The sequence below is a fragment of the Dendrobates tinctorius genome, unplaced genomic scaffold (genome assembly GCF_039654945.1).
Source record: "Dendrobates tinctorius isolate UK_male_01 unplaced genomic scaffold, ASM3965494v1 ptg000035l, whole genome shotgun sequence".
NCBI lineage: Eukaryota > Metazoa > Chordata > Amphibia > Anura > Dendrobatidae > Dendrobates > Dendrobates tinctorius.
The window spans coordinates 39,195,001-39,215,361 of record NW_027361703.1 but is presented as its reverse complement, the minus strand read 5'-3'; the positions used below and the strand labels follow the sequence as shown (position 1 = coordinate 39,215,361).

Genomic DNA, 20,361 nt, shown 5'->3' with positions numbered 1-20,361 from the left:
TAACCCTGTTGACTCTTTACAATAACAACCAGTTTTAACTGGGCTCTTTAATCCCGTTTTATAAGTGTGTATGAAATATAAGCAGACATGTATGTGAAATAGTACTAAATGCATTCATTTTCTTTTCACTTCACATTTTATAAACCAAACCGCACAGATAACACATTCTAGAAAATTCTGTGTTTGAGTGCAACAGACTATTAAAACTGATGTGTACACATGTTGAGTTAATTGAAGGGGATTTATATTAGATCTATTTATATAAACCAAATGGAGTTTACAAGAAGCATTAATCAGTAATCTTCAAAGTGTGGCTTTTCTGAGATGAAGTGTATTATGTCTTTACAGGTGGTGTTTGCATTGCCCAATCACTGAAAATCCCCCGAGAACCCAAGCCTGGAGAATATGATAAAATCATTAAGCGCCTGCTGGAAACCCCCAATGCTCGGGCAATAATCATTTTTGCAAATGAAGATGACATAAGGTGATGGTTTCCTCCTATTGTTTGTGACATGTTTGATCTTTTCCAGTGACAGGAGAATTGCTTAAACCTATTTCTTTCTTATCAGTTTTACATTAACTCGTCAAGGGTACCCTTGTGAGACTGGAGGTGTAGCAAATTTCAATTGCATTTAGACAAACGCTATTCAACTGTTCCTGTGAGACCGCCTGGCTGTCTTTCTGTAACGCTATAGTGTCCCATGGATTAAGACACAAGATTGAATGAGATAAATGAAATGAGAATGATAGACAAGGTATGGTACATTAGGGTTAGAAAAAAGCAAATTAACATGAACTACTCACACAGAGCGGTGCTATCGCTTTTTTCTAAATTTGTGTCTGAAGTTAGAGTCAAGTAGACAGGATGATTGACTAATCGTTTCCTCCCTGAATGTTTAGTGAATCTAGTTAATGCGTCTTGACTGAAATCAATTGACATTTCTTTCTTTCTATTTTCCTTTTATTCTTTTTTCCTGCAGACGAATCCTTGAATCCGCTAAAAGATACAATCAAACTGGACATTTCCTTTGGATTGGTTCAGACAGCTGGGGCTCTAAAATAGCACCAGTTTACCAGCAAGAGGAGATGGCAGATGGAGCTGTTACAATCCTGCCAAAGAGAGCCTCAATAGACGGTATTATTCCCGTTTTCTAATAAATAGAAAAATAGAATATCTATCAAGAGGATACTTAAAGAAGCACTCTCATCAAATTTGGGTACTTAAAATTGCTCATTTTTCCCTTCTACACAGCTAATTATTATAGACCAACAACCTAGTGAGAATCACTCACTTATCATACAAACAACATATGAGGGATGTTCATGAAAGATAATAATAACTTACTCAAAATTATGAACAGACCAAAAAAGTCCAGTTAGATGAAAACTTAAAAATATTTTTATTTAATTACACAGCAAAAAGGAAACCAAACAAATAGACATAGTACAATACCACAATTAATCATAGTAAGGAGATTATAACATAATTAGCACATGGGCCATAAGTAACTGTGATCTTAAAAAATCCATGAACAATATAAAGTGCATATAGTGGACAGACTTAAAGTCTGTATATCCAAATAAAGTGCATAGAAAATGTAATAGGATCATAAATACCCATGATAAGTGGCTCAATGTGTCTCCAGCTCCCTCCAACGTATGTTTCGCCTACCATGGCTTTCTCAAGCAGAAAGCCACGGTAGGCAAAACGTAAGTTGGAGGGATCACAGTTACTTATGGCCCTTGTGCTAATTATGTTATTATCTCCTTACTATGATTAATTATGGTATTGTACTATGTCTATTTGTTTAGTTTCCCTTTTATTGTGTAATTAAATAAAAATATTTTTAAGTCTTCATCTAACTGGACTTTTTTTTACAGCTAATTATTATGTTCTTCCATTAGATACTGTATATGACATCACATGATTGAAAAGGACTTGCTGAAGGTCAATGTAAAATCAGGAGATCAATTTTCTCTGCATGAGTCATAATTAGAATTTCACTTCTACCTCACTAAAAATCACTGGCAGTTGGGGGGGGGAAGCAGAGCAGCTTGGTCAGGAACTGAAGAAAATAGAATTGACCTCCCATTACTACATAGAGCTTAGAAGGATTCAGCTAGTCAGTTTTTAATCATGTAATGTCATAAACGTCATGGAAAGAAGAAGAATTAACTGGGATAAGGGCAAAATGAGCAATTGTAAGTACACAGTGCTATGTAATATGATGATTGCAATATTTTGAGTATACAATTTTGATGGAGTGCTTCTTTAATAAACTACTTTTAATAGGACTGTGCCACTATAATTCACACAACATATTTTGGGATTCAGGATCATACATTTTTCAAATAATTTGGTTAAAAAGATGTAAACTATGAATTTATTTATGCACAATATTTGAATTGTTAGAAAAATTAACTTTTTAAGGAAAATTAAATTGCACTTGAATATATTTGTTTGATGTTAGATCAGTCTGACGCTTATCAGCTATTATGAGCTATGTTAGTTGCCTGGAATGATTGAACAGAGCTGGAAAGCACATCTGTGTTTAATCTGTAGTACCCACAGCAGGAGTTAATAACAGCTGATTGGGGGGGTTGTCAGACTATCACTAATCTGACATTAATTACCAATTCTAAGGAAAGTTAATCAATATTAGGTACCCTTACAATGCCTTTAAGATTTATTCTTTAGACTTAAAAATGTTAAAAATTATCAAACCAGTCACTAAATGGTTTTTCTCCATTCAAAATGTATGGTAGTGTTTAACACGCTAACAACCAGAGCTATTTTTGTTTTTGCATTTTCATTTTTTGCTCCCCTTTTTCCCAGAGCCATAACTTTTTTATTTATTGGTCAAAATGGCTATGTGGGGCTTGTTTTTTTGTGAGATGAGTTGTACTTTTGAACAACACCATTGGTTTTACCATTCTGTGTACTCAAAAATAGGAAAAAAAATTCCAAGCGGGGTGAAATTGCAAAAAAAGTGCAATCCCACAGTTGTTTTTTTCTCTTCATGTTTACTAAATGCTAAAACTGACCTGCCAATAAGATTTTCTAGGTCATTATGAGTTCATGGACACCAAATGTGTCTAGGTTCTTTTTTATTTAAGTGGTGAAAAGAAATTCCAAAAATTAAGAAAAAAAAAATGTGGCATTTTCCGATACTCGTAGCATCTCCATTTTTCGTGATCTTGGGTTGGGTGAGAGCTCATTTTTTGCATGCCGAGCAGATGTTTTAATGATACCATTTTGCTGCAGATAATGTAATGTTGCAGCAACCAAAAAAATGTAATTTGGGTGTTTTGATTTTTTCCTTGTTATGCTGTTTAGCGATCAGGTTAATTGGGGCGATACAAAATATGTGTATATTTGTTTTTTTTATTATTTTATTTTGAATGGGGTGAAAGGGGGGTGATTTGAACTTTTATATATTTTCATTTTTTTTATATTTTTAAACATTTTTTTTACTTTTGGCATGCTTCAATATTCTTCATGGGAGACTAGAAGCAGCCATAATCTGAAGCTCTGCTACATATAGGCAATGATCAGCTCACCTGCATGTAGCAGAATTGCTGACGTGCTATGAGCACCGGGTAGAGCTTATAGCAATCCGGCAGTGACAATCATAGAGGTCTGCTGTTGTCATGCCAACCCATCGGTGACCTGTGATCAAGTGACGGGGTCACCGATGGGCGGAATTTCTGCGCGTTTGCCTGAAGTGCGAGTTAAATGCAGCTGTCAGAGTTTGACAGGGCATTTAATGGGTTAACAGCAGTGGATGGATCGCGATTCCACCTGTGGCTCTTAGAAACACAGATGACATGTTCCGGGAAAGATTTGGGCTCAGTGCTGGAGCCCACATCAAAGGGAGGGAGCCCAACATCTGCGTATATTGATACCGGAAGTCAGAAAGGGGTTAAATTGAAGAATTTACAGCATCTATTTGTATTAAAAACTTTGAACCTTCCTGAACACTTAAACAAAAGAAGAACAATTACATACTTTAAATAAGTACAAACTAATATATAAAATATATAAAATTATAACAGCATGAACCAAATTTCCACCCTGGTTATCTAAAGTACTTTTCCTGACCACATTATATCACATATGGTAGAACAGATGGCAACACTTTAAATGGAACATTTTATTGGTCATTATGTGAATTAATGAATATGTTTGTTTTTGTGAAACAGGATTTGATAGATATTTTAGATCTCGGTCATTATCCAATAACCGAAGAAATGTATGGTTTGCAGAGTTTTGGGAAGAGAACTTTAACTGCAAACTGGGATCACATGGCAAAAAGAACAGTCATTTAAAGAAATGTACTGGTAAGGATGCTACTTTTATCAGTTATTGTATGCTTTAAAAATAATCTGCCTTCATTTATTTAATACATATAGCAAAAAAAATAACATATGTTACAGGAATATGTTACATTACTAACTTTTAGAAATTATCCAGTGCTGTAGTACAATAATAAATGGCCCATTAGTAATTGACCAGGAACACTTTTAAATGGCTGCATCCTTTCACATACAAAACTACCTGTCATTTTAATTGCCTGAGCTTCTTGGTTCTCTTTACAGATACCTTTGTTAGAAGACATTTGTGGGTCAATTTTATTGAAGGTTTTATGTGGATTTGTTACTGACCTATAGATTGCCACTAGGTCATTTGGGTATACAATACTAGATAGGTTGTTGATCTATGCTGATTGATGACAACTGCACTCAAGCACATCCAACAGACAAGTCCTGACATAAAATAGCTTTTAAAGTCTAACTTTTTTACTATACCACCGATCTTGAACTCTTTACTATTTTTCTTTAACTTTATTCAGCTTAAATTATATTGTAAAATGTGGGGCTTTTGTTTTTGTTATTACCTGTTACATGCAGCATTTGCAATCCAATATTATGCTCTCATATTATGTTTCTCTCATATACTAAAATGTTTGTTCTATTATCTATTCATTTATACCAATTATATAAATATTGCTTTAAAACAATGAATTATCCTCAAAATGGTTAAATGGAATCTATCAGCAAAATTTCACTCCCAAATCTATTTATATGTGCATGTAGCTCTTTCAAATAAAAGTCCGGCAATACCTTTACATTTCCAGTCTGCTCCTCTGTTACTGAGAAATCAGTGTTTGAATTGATATGCAAATAGCTATCTGTAGATCTAAAGCCTCTGTCACTCCAGCTCCTCCTCTAGCGGTGCTTCCTCATACTTTATGGTCAGCTCCTTTATCTGATGTCACAGAGCATAGTCAAGTCAAGTAGGAGGTGGTGGTGCTGGCCAGATAATAGAGCTGGAGTGACAGAGACTTCAAATCTACAGCCTCATTTGCATATCCATTCAAATACTGATTTCTCAGTAACAGCAATAGACTAGCCATGTGAAAATGTTTATACATTATATTTTGGGTGTGAAATCCTGCTGACACATCCCTTTTAGTACTTCGTTAATGCTAAAGTCAACATTGTCACACTTTTCCAGGGGGTTTCTATTCGACAAAGGTAACAGTCAAATATTGAAATATCTTTCGTATAACTATTGCACACATTATTTAATTGTGAATGGAGAATTTCATTATTAAAACTGCCATATATAGTTAGTATCTGTTGGCTACTTGAACCTACTGGTGCAGAACATGTGCATGGGGGTTACCTGTATTTTATTTTAAACTAGCAACAAGCTGGGTTATCATTATATACTATTAACCTATTAAATCTCTGACTTCAGCTAAAACGTTTGCACATTTCCACTGAAATAAGTGATCAGCTGTAGTTTGCACGTGATTGTGGCATTTAGAGCAGGAGATCATTAGGAATGATTCCATGCTCCTCCAAGATGTGAGACATAGATTTGCTGTAAATCTTGAACCCAAATAAAAAGTTTTGTCTAGAAATTCTTTAACGATAATATTATTAGGGAAATAGATGTCAGAAGCTGTGGGATAACTAGTTGTTTGAAATATTTGGTAGGAAATGTCACTGTATATATAAAGTTCCTTACATTTTAATTTAAGAGACAAATTAAAAACTTAGTGCTGGTGCATCCATAGATTAAGTGGACCTTTGGTTGGTTCTTCACTGTACACTGATGTTGACTGAGGGTGTCTGGCTCGTAATCTGTGTTCTATTTCATCCCAAAAGTGATCTGAGTTTGAGGTCAGGGCTCTTTGCTGGCCAGTGAAGTTCTCCCACACCATATCGAGTCAATCATGTCAGAATGGACATCGGTTTGTGCACTTGTGCACAGTCATGCTGGAAAAAAAAGGGTCTTCACAAAGTTAAAGTGTACAATTGTCCAAAATGTTATGTTGAAGGTTTTAGACGTCTCTTCACTTAAAACAGGGAAGAACAGAGCCATATCCTTCCTATATTAAACTTTACAGTGATCACAATGCAGTCAGGCAGGAAGCATTCACCTTACCCAAACTTATTTTCTTAGATTTCCAGAATGAATACTGTGATTTGTAACTCCACAGAACACATTTCCACTGCTCAACAATCCAGCGGTGGCATGCTTTTACATGACAACATCTGACACTTGACATTTTGGGTGATGATGTACAGCTTTCACGGAGCTGCTCAGCCATGGAAATCCATGTCATGAAACACCAAATGTTACATTTATTGTGTACCTCAGCACTTGGTGACCCAGCTCTGTAACTTGATGTGGTCTAACTTTGCATGTCTGATTGGTATGGCTCATAAACGCTACCACTTTTCAATACCACCCAAAGTTGAATATTTAGTTGGGAAAATGACATTTTTTGAACTGACTTGCTCAAATTCAGTACCATGCTCAAATTCAGTGTGTTCGTTAGAACAACCCATTCTTTCCCAAATTTTTGAGAAGAAAGTTTGCATAATTTTGTGCTTAATTTTGTTCTTTTGGACTAAATGAACAATGTCAATGTCTAGCTGCACATCCAGACCACTCTATCTATGTTTCTATCTATTTATCTATCATACTGCAATTATAATAATTTTTATAATTGGTTATTATAGCTGATAAAGTTTATTTTTATCTACATACATTTTATACATTGAAGCATTACAGGTCACGGCCAAAATGATCATTTACAAACACTGATGGCTGGGCGGACATATTTTACCACTAAAATACAGAACCTTGCAGTAGTTATAGCATCGAGGCTGCAATAGGTGCTGTAAAGAGTGTAGAAAACCCCAAAGGCACCAAAAATTTACTGTAGCCATCTACTTTTTCATCTCTATACAATCTTTAATGATTTCTTCAGCTTTCCCAAGGTGTTAAAGAGTACGACAACAAATGGTTAGTTCAGAGCAGCAAAACAATAACTCTCTCGAGGGAAAATTGAATAACTATTTACAGATACTTCCACAGACTTAACTTCTGATCAGTCTTTCATTTATATAAAATTTATGAAATATAGAAGTAATTGACTTCATAACACTGTGAAAAAGTCTGCTCCCTGATGACTTACCAGAATACCAGATGTGGTTTTGCATGTTAATAACCTCCTGAATATCGTTGTGGTGGTACAGTTGTATATGTTTATTAAGGCTGGGTTCATACTGTGTTAATGCAGTCCATTTAATGGATTGCATTACACCATGGCATAACGCGATGTAACACAATCCATTAACGCTGCTATCCACTCCCGTTACCAAGCGCATCACTAACGCATTCCATAATCGGCATGCGCTAGCGTTGTGCCGTCATTCTGTGACGGACCCTCGGACGCAGTCTGCAGCGTCCGAGGGTCCAACACTGCTAGCCCAGATGAAGCATCTGCGCTAGCGGTTTAGCATAACGTGATCGTGTTATGCTATAGCATTAATGCAGTCCGTCAATGCTATGCGTTGAATGGACTGCATTAACGTAGTATAAACCTGGCCTAAGGACTAAACAATGATCTTGATTTTTGTACATTTTTGATTCAATTAAGAAAAATTGCTAAATTAGAAATGCTCTCATTAATTGCTGTAATTTTTAAATGGAAAACACAATATGAAACATTCAAGGTTGCAATATCCGTCAATGTGCCATCTTAAGCTTATGGCGTTTCCTTAAATTTGATTACATCAGATTGTTGTTGGAATATGTTTCACCTGATAGCAAAATTATTCTGTTTTTAATTAAAGAAGTTGTACCATGAAGATATTATTCAAAACTCAACATAACAAATATAAAGAAGTGTATTCAAAATATAAATTCATTACAAAGTGTGGTTTTGTAAAAAAGACTACATTTCCTTCTGTAGTAGCCATTCACAGTGTTTCTTATCTGACTGGACTGTTGGTACACCTTCAGTGGTACTATGCTGAATAGCTTCTCTTATCTATCTCCTCTCATGATGAATAGTAGTGATTTGACAATGAAGAGGCCAAAAATGCAAGAAATAAATACAAAGATAGAAATTTCACTGCAACTATTGGGACCAGCCATGCAGAAATCAGCCCTGTGACAGATCAAAACCATTGACGGAGGGAATGTTGTCACAGACCAGTTTTCTTTGATAACATTCCCGGTTATTTAAGGATGCTAATGTATATTTATAAAGCATCTTTTTGGGCATAGCAAAGAGATAAGATAAAAAAAAATCTTATTGGTTTGTATTAACATCTCACCACTGATTGGTTAATAATTCAATCCTCTACATAGTTGAATATTCATTTCTAAATAACTTTCTATAGGCTGCATTTCAGGCTTACTACTAATGTAGTGTGGGCATTCTGTCATGGAGGAGGTGTCTAGTACTTTTGTGCTAGAACATTACACAGAAAATGGATGTAATATTAATATCTAAGATAGATGCCACTGTTACAGATGGATGGATCGATCCATAGATTAATAGATAGATATTGAGGTAAGTAAAATACATGAATAGCGGCATTGAGTAGATCTGACTAGTGATGAGCGATTGTGCTCGCCACTACTCATACTTGCCTGAGTATCACTGTACTCGGTGTACTCGGCGAGCATCGAGCATTTCCGGGATTACTCGATTACTCGGTGGGAACTCGGGTCTCCACCTAGCATTTTTGGTGGTCTTTAGTGACCCAATCACCATGCAGGGATTGTCTGCCAGGCACTGTAACGCCACAGCCATCTTTATTGTGGTCATGCAGTGATTGGCTGGCCGCACAGCATCAGTGTTGTCCAAGTTTGCCATTTTTGGCCTGAATTCCAGTGTTTTCCTGTCAGTCACTCTAGTTATATACAGTACTATTTAGCCTAAAATACAAAAAAAATACAGGCCACATATTTGGCAGTGTGGTATCTCCGTGCCAGGCCCCATATATCTGCATGCTCCAAGTTTGGCCATTTTAGGCTGGTATTTCAGATTTTTCCTGTCTGTCACTCTAGTTATGTACAACACTATTTAGCCTAAAAAAGAAAAAAATACAGGCCACATATTTGGCAGTGCGATATCTCTGTGCCAGGCTTCATATATCTGCGTGGTCCAAGTTTGGCAATTTTAGACCGGTATTCCAGTGTTTTCCTGTCTCTCACTCTAGTTATATACAGCACTATTTTGCGTTAAAAAAAACCAGGCCACATATTTTACAGTGTGTTATATCTGTGACACACCTCATTCATCCGTGTGGTAAAAATTTGGGCATTTTAGGCCTAAATTCAATTTTTTTGCTGTTTTTCATTCTAGTTATATACACCACTATTTTTAAAACAAAACAGGCCACATATTTGGCAGTGTGGTATCTCTGTGTCAGGCCTCATATTTCTGCGTGCTCCCAGTTTAGCCATTTTAGGCCGGTATTCCAGTGTTTTTATGTCTGTCACTCTAGTTATATACAGCACTATTTTGCCATTTTAAAAGAAAACAGGCCACATATTTGGCAGTGTGGTATCTCAGTGCCAGGCCTCATATATCTGTGTGCTCCAAGTTTGGGCATTTTAGGTCGGTATTCTAGTGTTTTCCTGTCTGTCACTCTAGTTATAAACAGCACTATTTTGCCTTTTTTTTTTAAAAAAAGGCCATATATTTGGCAGAGTGGTATCTTCGTGGCAGGCCTCATTTATCTGTGCAAAAAATTTGGTCATTTTAGGCCTACATATTCTAGTGTTTTTGCAGTCTGTTACCGTACTTATTGACACCAATTTGATAACCAAAAAACATTTTTAACTAAAGTCCAGATAGGTTAAAGTGTGGTTTTCCCGCACACGTATCACATACAAGTTCGCTACCAATTCAGCAATTTGTAGTGAATGTGTATATTATTCTAGTCCATTTACAATGGGCAAGGCACGTGGCAAGGGACGGGGAAGTGGACGTGATGGTGATGGTGCATGACGAGGCCGAGGCCGTAGGCAAGCTGAAATTGGGCCGCCTAAAAGACCCACATCTTCTCGCTGGACGTTAGTGTCCGAAGTCCTAGGGGACCACAGCAAGACAGCACTATTGAAGCCAGAGCAGTGTGAAAAGGTTGTTGGATGGATAGCGGATAATACTTCCAGTTACTTATCCACCAGCACCCTGTCTTCCACACGGTCATGACTGGTAGCCGTGAATTTGGACCGCATATTCCTCACCCTGATCGTCCTTCCTCCCACCATGCTGATTGCCTTGAGACAACTGATCCCACACTCAGACACTCCGAAGAGCTGTTCAGTTTTCCATTTATAGATTTGTGCCTCTCGCCTGGTCCACTTGAAGCAGGGATAGATGAGATTCCATGTAGCGATGCACAAATATTTGAGCAGCCACGGTCACAAGAGGTGGATGCTGATGAGACACAATTTCCAGAAAGACAGGAGGAGGACCAGGTCGCGGAAGTGGAAGATGAGGTGGTGGATGATTGTAACTGTCCCAACCTGGCAGGAGGACATGCAGAGTGAGGACAGCAGCACATAGGGGGAGGGAGGTGCAGCACCCCTTCAGGCAGGAAGAAGCAGTGTGGTGGCTGCAGACAGAAGGCGGGCAACCATTCCCCGTAACACCAACATGACGGAAGTTGCCAGTCCAACTGTTAGGTCTTCCCGAGTCCGGTCATTTTTTAAAGACTGCCAATAACCCCAACAGACCATTCGCAAAACCTGTCATGCCAGCATCAGCAGGGGTAGCAAAACTACCAGCCTTACCACCACCATCATCATCAGGCACATGGCAGCAAAGCCCCTGACTTTGTGGGTCCAACCCCAGGCTCCAGAAACAGTGTCTGTGGGTGAGACCACTGCTTCTTCCACGTCCTTGTCCCAGCGCAGCCTTCAGTTATCCTTACCCCAGTCATAGAAACGTAAGTGGAAATACACAGCCGATGCCCCAAAGGCCACAGTACTAAATTCACACATATCTCGTGTGCTTGCACTCAAAATGTTGCCTTTTAGGCTCTTGGAGACGGAAGTTTTCCCAACCTGATGGCGGCCGTCCCAAGGTACTCAGTCCTCAGCTGCCACTATTTCTCCCGCTGTGCCATCCTGGCATTACAAAAGCACGTGTCCCACAACATTACCCATGCCCTCAACAATGCAGTTACTGGGAAAGTACACCTAACCACTGACACATGGACAAGTACTTGTGGCCAGGGATGGTACATCTCGCTGATGGCACACTGGGAACATAGTGGAAGCTGGGACTCAGTCAGACCTTGGGATGTAACACGTCTTTCCGATGCCAAGGATTGCAGGCCCTATGTCAATCAGGGTTGCCCCCACTGTGTACAGCTCCTGCACCTCCTCCTCTTCAGCCTCCATCTCCAAAATGAGCACATCAGTCACAAGCTGGAAGCACTGCAGCACTGCCAAAGTCAAGTGGCAACAGGCTGTGCTGAAGCTAATTTGCTTAGGTGACAAACCACAAAATGATGAAGAGTTGTTGACAGGTCTGAAAGAGCAGGCAGATGTGTGGCTGACACCGCTGAACCACCAGCCAGGCATGGTTTTGTGCAACAATGGCAGGAACCTGGTGGCGGCTCTGAAGCAAGGCAAACTGACACACGTACCATGCCTGGCCCATGTGCTTAACCTGGTTATTCAATGTTTTCTAAAAAGCTACCCAGAGCTGCCGTATCTGCTGGTGAAAGTACGCCACCTGTGTGCCCATTTTATAAAGTCAGCTACAGCTTCAGCCACCCTTGCCGTGCTTCAGCAGTGATTGCAGATTCCGGCTCACCGACTGGTGTGTGATGTCCCCACGCATTGGAACTCTACACTGCATATGTTGGAAAGGATTTGTGAGCAGAAGAGGGAAGTTGTTGAATACCAGCATTAACACGGCCATCGTTATTCAGGTTTGACTCCACACATAAGACCTCAGGAGTGGACATGGATGTCAGACATATGTAACATCCTCCAAAACTTTGAGGAGCCCATCAAGATGGTGAGCGGTAATGACCCCATAATTAGCATGACCATCCCACTTCTCTGCATTCTGAAAAGCACTCTGCTCACAATGAAAGAGGATGCATTGCAGGCGGAGCATGAGGACATGGAACAAGGAACCATACAGGGTGATTACACACAACCCAGCCTCGTGTCATCCCATTGTGGATTGGTTGACAATGAGGAAGAGGAGGAAGAAGACCAAGAGTTACTTTCATGTGCTATAGATGGTACTACAAGCACAACTGTCATACCGTCTGTTCAGCGTGGAAGGCCTGAGGGCAGGGAGGAAAGGAGAAGGAGGACATCTTGGTCAGTCATCCTGTTGGTGAGGACACAGAATGCTTGCCTGTTACCAGTCTGGCATGCATGGCTGACTTTATGTTGCGCTGCCTTTCACATGACCCTCGTATTGTAAAAATATTGGGTAACAGTCATTACTGGGTAGTGACACTTTTAGACCCATACTGCAAGGAGAAATTTCAATTTCTTGTTCCACAGGCAGACAGGTGTACTCAAATGGTAAAAGAAAAAAGGTCCAGCTTTGCAAATTCAAGTCCAATTTATTGTTAAAAACAAGTCCAAAACAGAGCAAAAAATAGTGTGTTCACATGAGTAACAAGTAGTAGATTACACGTTTCGAACAATAGCTTGTTCGAAACGCGTAATCTGCTACTTGTTACTCATGTGAACACAATTTTTTGCTCTGTTTTGGACTTGTTTTTACCAATAAATTGGACTTGAATTTGCAAAGCTGGACCTTTTTTCTTTTTCCTTGGTTACTGCGTGAAGACTGCACGTGGTCCGGGCTATCCACTACACATGCCTTCAGGTGAGCTGGCTTCTTTTTCTCTTTTTGTACTCAAATGGTGTAGTACCAGATGGCTATTGTTGCAGAATTATTTAAAAAATTCCCATCTCAAAATGCTGGCGGCAGACATAACAGTTCATTGGACAACCAAGGACTACAGTCAAGAGAGACACGACTCCAATCCAGCAGAGGTAGGGGAACACTGGCAAAGTTCTGGAACAGTTTTCTCAGACCCTCCCATTGCACTGGCCCTGAGGCGTGGGGTAACGTCACAAGGAATGGAATGTTTTCCACAATGCTGAGGTAGTACCTTGCTGACCGTACCAACATCCTCTGTGATTCCTCTGTGCCTTTTAATTATTGGGTATCCAAGCTGGACAAGTGGCATGAACTGGCTCTCTATGTCTTGGAGGTCCTGGCCTGCCCTGCCGCCAGCATTTTGACAGAGTGGGTTTTTAGTGCCCCTGGTGGAATTATCACAGAAAAGCACATTCGCCTGTCAACAGAAAATGCAGACAGGCTGACTCTTGTAAAAATGAACAGGGGATGGATTGGACCAGACTTTTCGACACCACTGTCACATTGCCATTGGACTCGGGGGCTGGTGTTCCTGCCTCGGCCACTGGGAGGTGCCGAACTGTCACGTCGCCATCAGACTTGGGGGCTGGTGTTCCTGCCTCGGCCACTGGGAGGCGCCAGACTCCTTCAACTGGTGGTGCCTACGATAGGAGGGCTATGTCCTCATGTGGTCCCGCTCCTTTGATGCATGCCTCTGTCATTGGGAATCGCCGTGTTTCTCCTGTGGGTGATGGTGGTAACAGAGAAGGGGCCCCTGTGCAGGTGTCTGATGAGCGCAGGCTTTGCTCTTCTGTCAGAGGTGAAGGGGTTGCTGCATCGCCATCTGGCCTGGTTCTGCAGGCGGTCCAGATTAGGTCATCAGGCTGTGAGCCTGTGAGTGATAGCCTTATTCTTCAAATACTTTGGAGCCTGTCCTGCAGGCCCAGATATAGTCTTGGTTCCCCAGTGTGCTAGTGTTTAAATTGCTATTTTTGACTCTGACCCTAGCCTGGATTTCTGACCCTTCTACAGCCTGCTGATTTTGTACCTCTGCTGCTCTCCCGGTTTTTTGACTCTGACCTTGGCCTGGATTTTCGACCCTTCTTCTGCCTGCCGATTCTGTACCTCTGCTCCCTCCCAGTTTTGACTTGGACTCCTGACTACGCTTTCGGTCCCATTCAAAAAACCAGGGGAAGAGTCTTGAGGAGATCATTTGCATATTCCCAGTGCCTTCTGGGATAAGTGAAGAGTCTCCGCGAGCTCAACGATCACTGGGTTTTGGCCGTTGCAGCTGAAAAGAGGAAATTGGAAAACCAGGGGAAGAGTCTTGAGGAGATCATTTGCATATTCCCAGTGCCTTCTGGGATAAGTGAAGAGTCTCCGCGAGCTCAACGATCACTGGGTTTTGGCCGTTGCAGCTGAAAAGAGGAAATCGGAAAACCAGGGGAAGAGTCTTGAGGAGATCATTTGCATATTCCCAGTGTCTTCTGGGATAAGTGAAGAGTCTCCGCGAGCTCAACGATCACTGGGTTTTGGCCGTTGCAGCTGAAAAGAGGAAATCGGAAAACCAGGGGAAGAGTCTTGAGGAGATCATTTGCATATTCCCAGTGCCTTCTGGGATAAGTGAAGAGTCTCCGCGAGCTCAACGATCACTGGGTTTTGGCCGTTGCAGCTGAAAAGAGGAAATCGGAAAACCAGGGGAAGAGTCTTGAGGAGATCATTTGCATATTCCCAGTGTCTTCTGGGATAAGTGAAGAGTCTCCGCGAGCTCAACGATCACTGGGTTTTGGCCGTTGCAGCTGAAAAGAGGAAATCGGAAAACCAGGGGAAGAGTCTTGAGGAGATCATTTGCATATTCCCAGTGCCTTCTGGGATAAGTGAAGAGTCTCCGCGAGCTCAACGATCACTGGGTTTTGGCCGTTGCAGCTGAAAAGAGGAAATCGGAAAACCAGGGGAAGAGTCTTGAGGAGATCATTTGCATATTCCCAGTGCCTTCTGGGATAAGTGAAGAGTCTCCGCGAGCTCAACGATCACTGGGTTTTGGCCGTTGCAGCTGAAAAGAGGAAATCGGAAAACCAGGGGAAGAGTCTTGAGGAGATCATTTGCATATTCCCAGTGCCTTCTGGGATAAGTGAAGAGTCTCCGCGAGCTCAACGATCACTGGGTTTTGGCCGTTGCAGCTGAAAAGAGGAAATCGGAAAACCAGGGGAAGAGTCTTGAGGAGATCATTTGCATATTCCCAGTGCCTTCTGGGATAAGTGAAGAGTCTCCGCGAGCTCAACGATCACTGGGTTTTGGCCGTTGCAGCTGAAAAGAGGAAATCGGAAAACCAGGGGAAGAGTCTTGAGGAGATCATTTGCATATTCCCAGTGCCTTCTGGGATAAGTGAAGAGTCTCCGCGAGCTCAACGATCACTGGGTTTTGGCCGTTGCAGCTGAAAAGAGGAAATCGGAAAACCAGGGGAAGAGTCTTGAGGAGATCATTTGCATATTCCCAGTGCCTTCTGGGATAAGTGAAGAGTCTCCGCGAGCTCAACGATCACTGGGTTTTGGCCGTTGCAGCTGAAAAGAGGAAATTGGAAAAACCGCGCGCCGATCTCATCTTTCATCGTTTTTAAGAAATCTCAAGATGGAAGAGGCCAGGAGCCATTTGGTGAGCTGCATTTCTTGCTACATGTTCACAGATTTACCAGTGGAAAAGCCAAACTTCACATGCCACAAATGCAAGCTTGTGTCCCTGTTGGAGGAAAAGTTGCAAAATCTCGAAGAGAGGTTAGCTACGTTGAAGATCATTAAGGAAGGTGAAGAGTTCTTGGACAGAGCAGAATTATCTCTTCATGTTACAGAAAGAGAAGAAATTCGAAGTGCACCTGAAGAAACAGAGGAATGGAGACATGTGACCCAGAGAAGCAGGAGGATCAGAAGGCAGTCAGCACCCATACTGCTCAGGAACCAGTACCAGGCTCTCACGCAGGAAAACGATGAAGAAATACATCAGGATAAGACTTTGCCAACAAACAGCAACCTTGTACGCCCTCAGAGTCCTCCTGGATGGAGAAAGAAAAATGTTGTGAAGAAGAAACGGAGAGTGGTGGTCATGGGGGATTCCCTGCTGAGAGGAACAGAGGCCGCTATCTGCAGACCGGATATAACTACAAGAGAAATGTGCTGTCTTCCAGGTGCAAAAATTAAAGATGTGTCTGACAGGATATCAGGACTCTTCAGACCTACAGATGACTACCCATTCCTGCTACTACATGTGGGGACAAATGACACCGCAAGAAACGACCTGGAAATCATCTGCAGAGACTTTGAAGACTTAGGCAAGAAAGTGAAAGAACTGGGAGCGCAGGTGGTCTTCTCTTCCATCCTCCCAGTGGATGGCCATGGAACAAGGAGGTGGAATAAGATTCTGCAGGTGAACAACTGGCTACGTCGATGGTGCCGTCAGCAACGATTTGGATTTCTGGATCACGGAGTGAACTACTTATACGATGGACTACTTGCTAGAGATGGGGTGCACCTTACGAAGACTGGAAAGCATGTATTTGGAAGTCGCCTTGCTACACTTGTAAGGAGAGCTTTAAACTAGAACAACATGGGAAGGGAAGCAAAAGACCAGAAAAAGCCATACACCTGACAAATGCTATTGAGAACTCTGCTATTAGAAGTGGAAAGGAAGAACAAAGACGAAAGAATCTAATTACTAAAAATATTGGAGAAAGAGAAACCAATCACAAACTAAAATGTTTCTATACTAATGCACAAAGCATGGGCAACAAACAAGGAGAATTGGAACTACTAACACAGGAACAGAAATATGATGTAATTGGAATCACTGAAACTTGGTGGGACAATACACATGATTGGAATACAAGACTAGAAGGATACAACTTATTTGCAAGAAACAGACTTGATAAACGAGGAGGGGGTGTCGCATTGTATGTTCGAAACGCGTATATCTGCACAGAGATTGAAGCTTCAGAGACTGGGAGTTCTGTGGAAACTGTTTGGGTAAGAATACAAGGACAGAACAATGGAAAGGACACCATTGTAGGCATTTACTACAGGCCGCCTGTGCAAGCCGAAGATATAGATGAACTCTTTATGCATCAGATGGCCAAGTTCTCCAAAAAATATGACATAGTTGTCATGGGAGATTTCAACTATCCAGACATTTGTTGGGAATCTCTCTCAGGCAAAACTAACAGGTCAAGGAAATTCTTATCCTCTCTTGCTGACAACTTTATCTTCCAAAAGGTAAGGGAGAAAACAAGGGGAACTGCTACCTTGGATCTAATCCTTATAAACAGGGAGGAAATGGTTGAGGAGGTAAAAGTGGCTGGGACCCTAGGAGGTAGCGACCATGCTATTTTAGAATTTTGGATTACTAGAGGTGGAAGACCTGTGAAGACTCAGACGTCAAGGTTAGATTTCAGAAAGGCAGATTTTAAGGGATTCAGAAAGAGAATTGGAGGGATCCAATGGCTGGATATCCTTAAAGACAAAAATGTCCAGGAAGGATGGGAAATCTTGAAAAATGAAATTCTCAAAGCACAGTTGTTAACAATTCCGAAAAGAGGGAAGAATAGGAAGCATTTAAGGAAACCAGGATGGATGAACACAGAACTTAAGCACATGCTAAAAAGGAAGAAAAAAATGTTTATAAAATGGAAAGAGGGAGGCATATCTAAAGAAGAATATAATGCTGTCTGCAGAACCTGCAGGGCACAAATCAGATTAGCTAAAGCTGAAAATGAACTGAGGCTTGCAAGAGATGTCAAAAGCAATAATAAAGGATTTTGGGGATATGTCAAAAGTAAAAGAAAAGTCAAAGATGCTATAGGATTTTTACAGGATGAAAATGATGAAATGGTAAGACAGGATGTTGAGAAGGCTGAACTTTTAAATTCCTATTTTGCATCTGTTTTCTCTCAGAAAGGAAATGCAACATCAACTGTTATTCACTGTCCTATTAAGGGAATAGAAGAATCCAGGATATCTATAAACAGAAAGATAGTGAGGAAACACTTAGCTAACCTAAATGAATTCAAGTCTCCAGGTCCAGATGAATTACACCCCAGAGTACTGAAGGAGATAGCAGAAGAAATTTTTGAACCCCTCTCCATAATCTTTGAAAATTCTTGGAGAACAGGAGAAGTGCCAGAAGACTGGAGAAGAGCAAATGTTGTTCCTATCTTCAAAAAGGGGAAGAAGGTGGACCCAGGCAACTATAGGCCGGTGAGTCTGACTTCTATACCAGGAAAGATCTTTGAACAAATTATTAAACAACATGTATGTCAATACCTGGATAAGAATGAAGTGATTAAACAGAGTCAGCATGGGTTTCTAACTAATAAGTCATGTCAGACTAACTTAATTTCCTTCTATGACGGTATCACTGATTGGGTGGATCAAGGAAATGCTGTAGATATAGTATATCTTGACTTCAGCAAAGCATTTGACAAAGTCTCTCATACAATCCTTATTGAAAAAATGACTAAGTATGGAATGGACAAGGCAACTGTTAGGTGGATTCATAACTGGCTTAGTGATCGGACCCAAAGAGTGGTCGTAAATGGCTGCACATCCAGTTGGAAGAATGTCTCAAGTGGGGTACCACAGGGCTCTGTCCTGGGCCCTGTATTGTTCAACATCTTTATCAACGATTTAGATGAAGGAATTGAGGGTAAACTGATTAAATTTGCTGATGACACAAAGCTAGGAGGGATAGCTAATACTAGAGAAGAGAGAGAGAGGATTCAAAAAGATTTAAATAAACTGGAGAAGTGGGCAGCAACAAACAGAATGGTTTTTAACAGGGAGAAATGCAAAGTACTACATCTGGGCAATAAAAATGAAAAAAGCATATATAGAATGGGAGGAATAGGGCTAAGTGACAGCACATGTGAAAAAGACTTGGGTATACTAATAGATCACAGACTGAATATGAGTCAACAGTGTGATGCAGCAGCAAAAAAGGCAAATGCAATTCTAGGATGTATTAACAGAAGCATACAGTCTAGATCACGTGAAGTCATTATTTCCCTCTACTCCTCTTTGGTCAGACCTCATCTGGAATATTGTGTCCAGTTTTGGGCACCACATTTTAAAAAAGACATCAACAAACTGGAGCAAGTTCAGAAAAGAGCGACCAGAATGGTGACCGGTCTGCAAACCCTGTCTTATGAGGAAAGGTTGCAGGATTTGGGAATGTTTAGTTTGCAAAAGAGAAGACTGAGAGGAGACTTAATAGCTGTCTACAAATATCTAAAGGGCTGTCACATTGTAGAAGGATCAACTTTATTCTCATTTGCACAAGGAAAGACTAGAAGCAATGGGATGAAACTGAATGGGAAGAGACACAGATTAGATATTAGAAAAAACTTTTTGACAGTTAGAGTGATCAATGAGTGGAACAGGCTGCCACGAGAAGTGGTGAGTTCTCCTTCAATGGAAGTCTTCAAACAGAGGCTGGACAGACATCTGACTGGGATGATTTAGCGAATCCTGCTTTGAGCAGGGGGTTGGACCAGATGGCCCAGGAGGTCCCTTCCAACTCTACGATTCTATGATTCTATTAATCCCTTCCTGGTGACCATCCTGCTCCGGTCTGCTGCGTTCATACGCAGCTACCTCTTGGGCTCCGCTGTAATTCCAGATCCCTGTATAGGGGTAAAGGGTCTTGGGGTTTCTTGGGGTGCTGTCTTACTTGCAGCTCAGAATCGCACCAGATGGACGTCACAACCACCAAATGATGATATCACTACATAATTTCCAATGTAGTGTCTTTTTGGGAGATGTAGTCCCATGCACCTCTTCACAACCACACATAGGTATACGCTTCCTGATTTTGGCTATTTGGTGTCCTAGAAGATTAATGCTGCCTGATGCCACTGTAAAAATAGGTTCTGTGACTTTAAGAGTCCCTCATTCATAAATGAAACAAGAAGCGTCTGCTTATGTGTCACACACCACATGTCCAGCTAGGGTTGTTAAATGTTACAATGACATTTCCCAGTGAATGCATTTGTATTGGTTGAAAGCAATGCTAAAATTGCAAAATGTCTCAAAGACGCTGTGTGTGAACATAGCCCAAGTGGTGGAGGAACATTTTTTTGGGGGGTTAATTATTTTGG

General features: G+C 40.9%; 1 protein-coding gene across 2 annotated transcripts in view; it reads left to right on the top strand.

The window, feature by feature from the left end:
* Nucleotides 1–20,361, top strand: part of GRM8 (glutamate metabotropic receptor 8) — a 1,729,433-nt gene that overhangs the window by 1,014,875 nt on the left and 694,197 nt on the right. For both annotated transcript variants that reach the window (XM_073573421.1, XM_073573422.1), the window contains exons 4-6: nucleotides 349–484; nucleotides 981–1,135; nucleotides 4,204–4,341. In XM_073573421.1, the coding sequence (XP_073429522.1) occupies nucleotides 349–484; nucleotides 981–1,135; nucleotides 4,204–4,341 (429 nt within the window). The remainder of the gene's footprint in view (nucleotides 1–348; nucleotides 485–980; nucleotides 1,136–4,203; nucleotides 4,342–20,361) is intronic.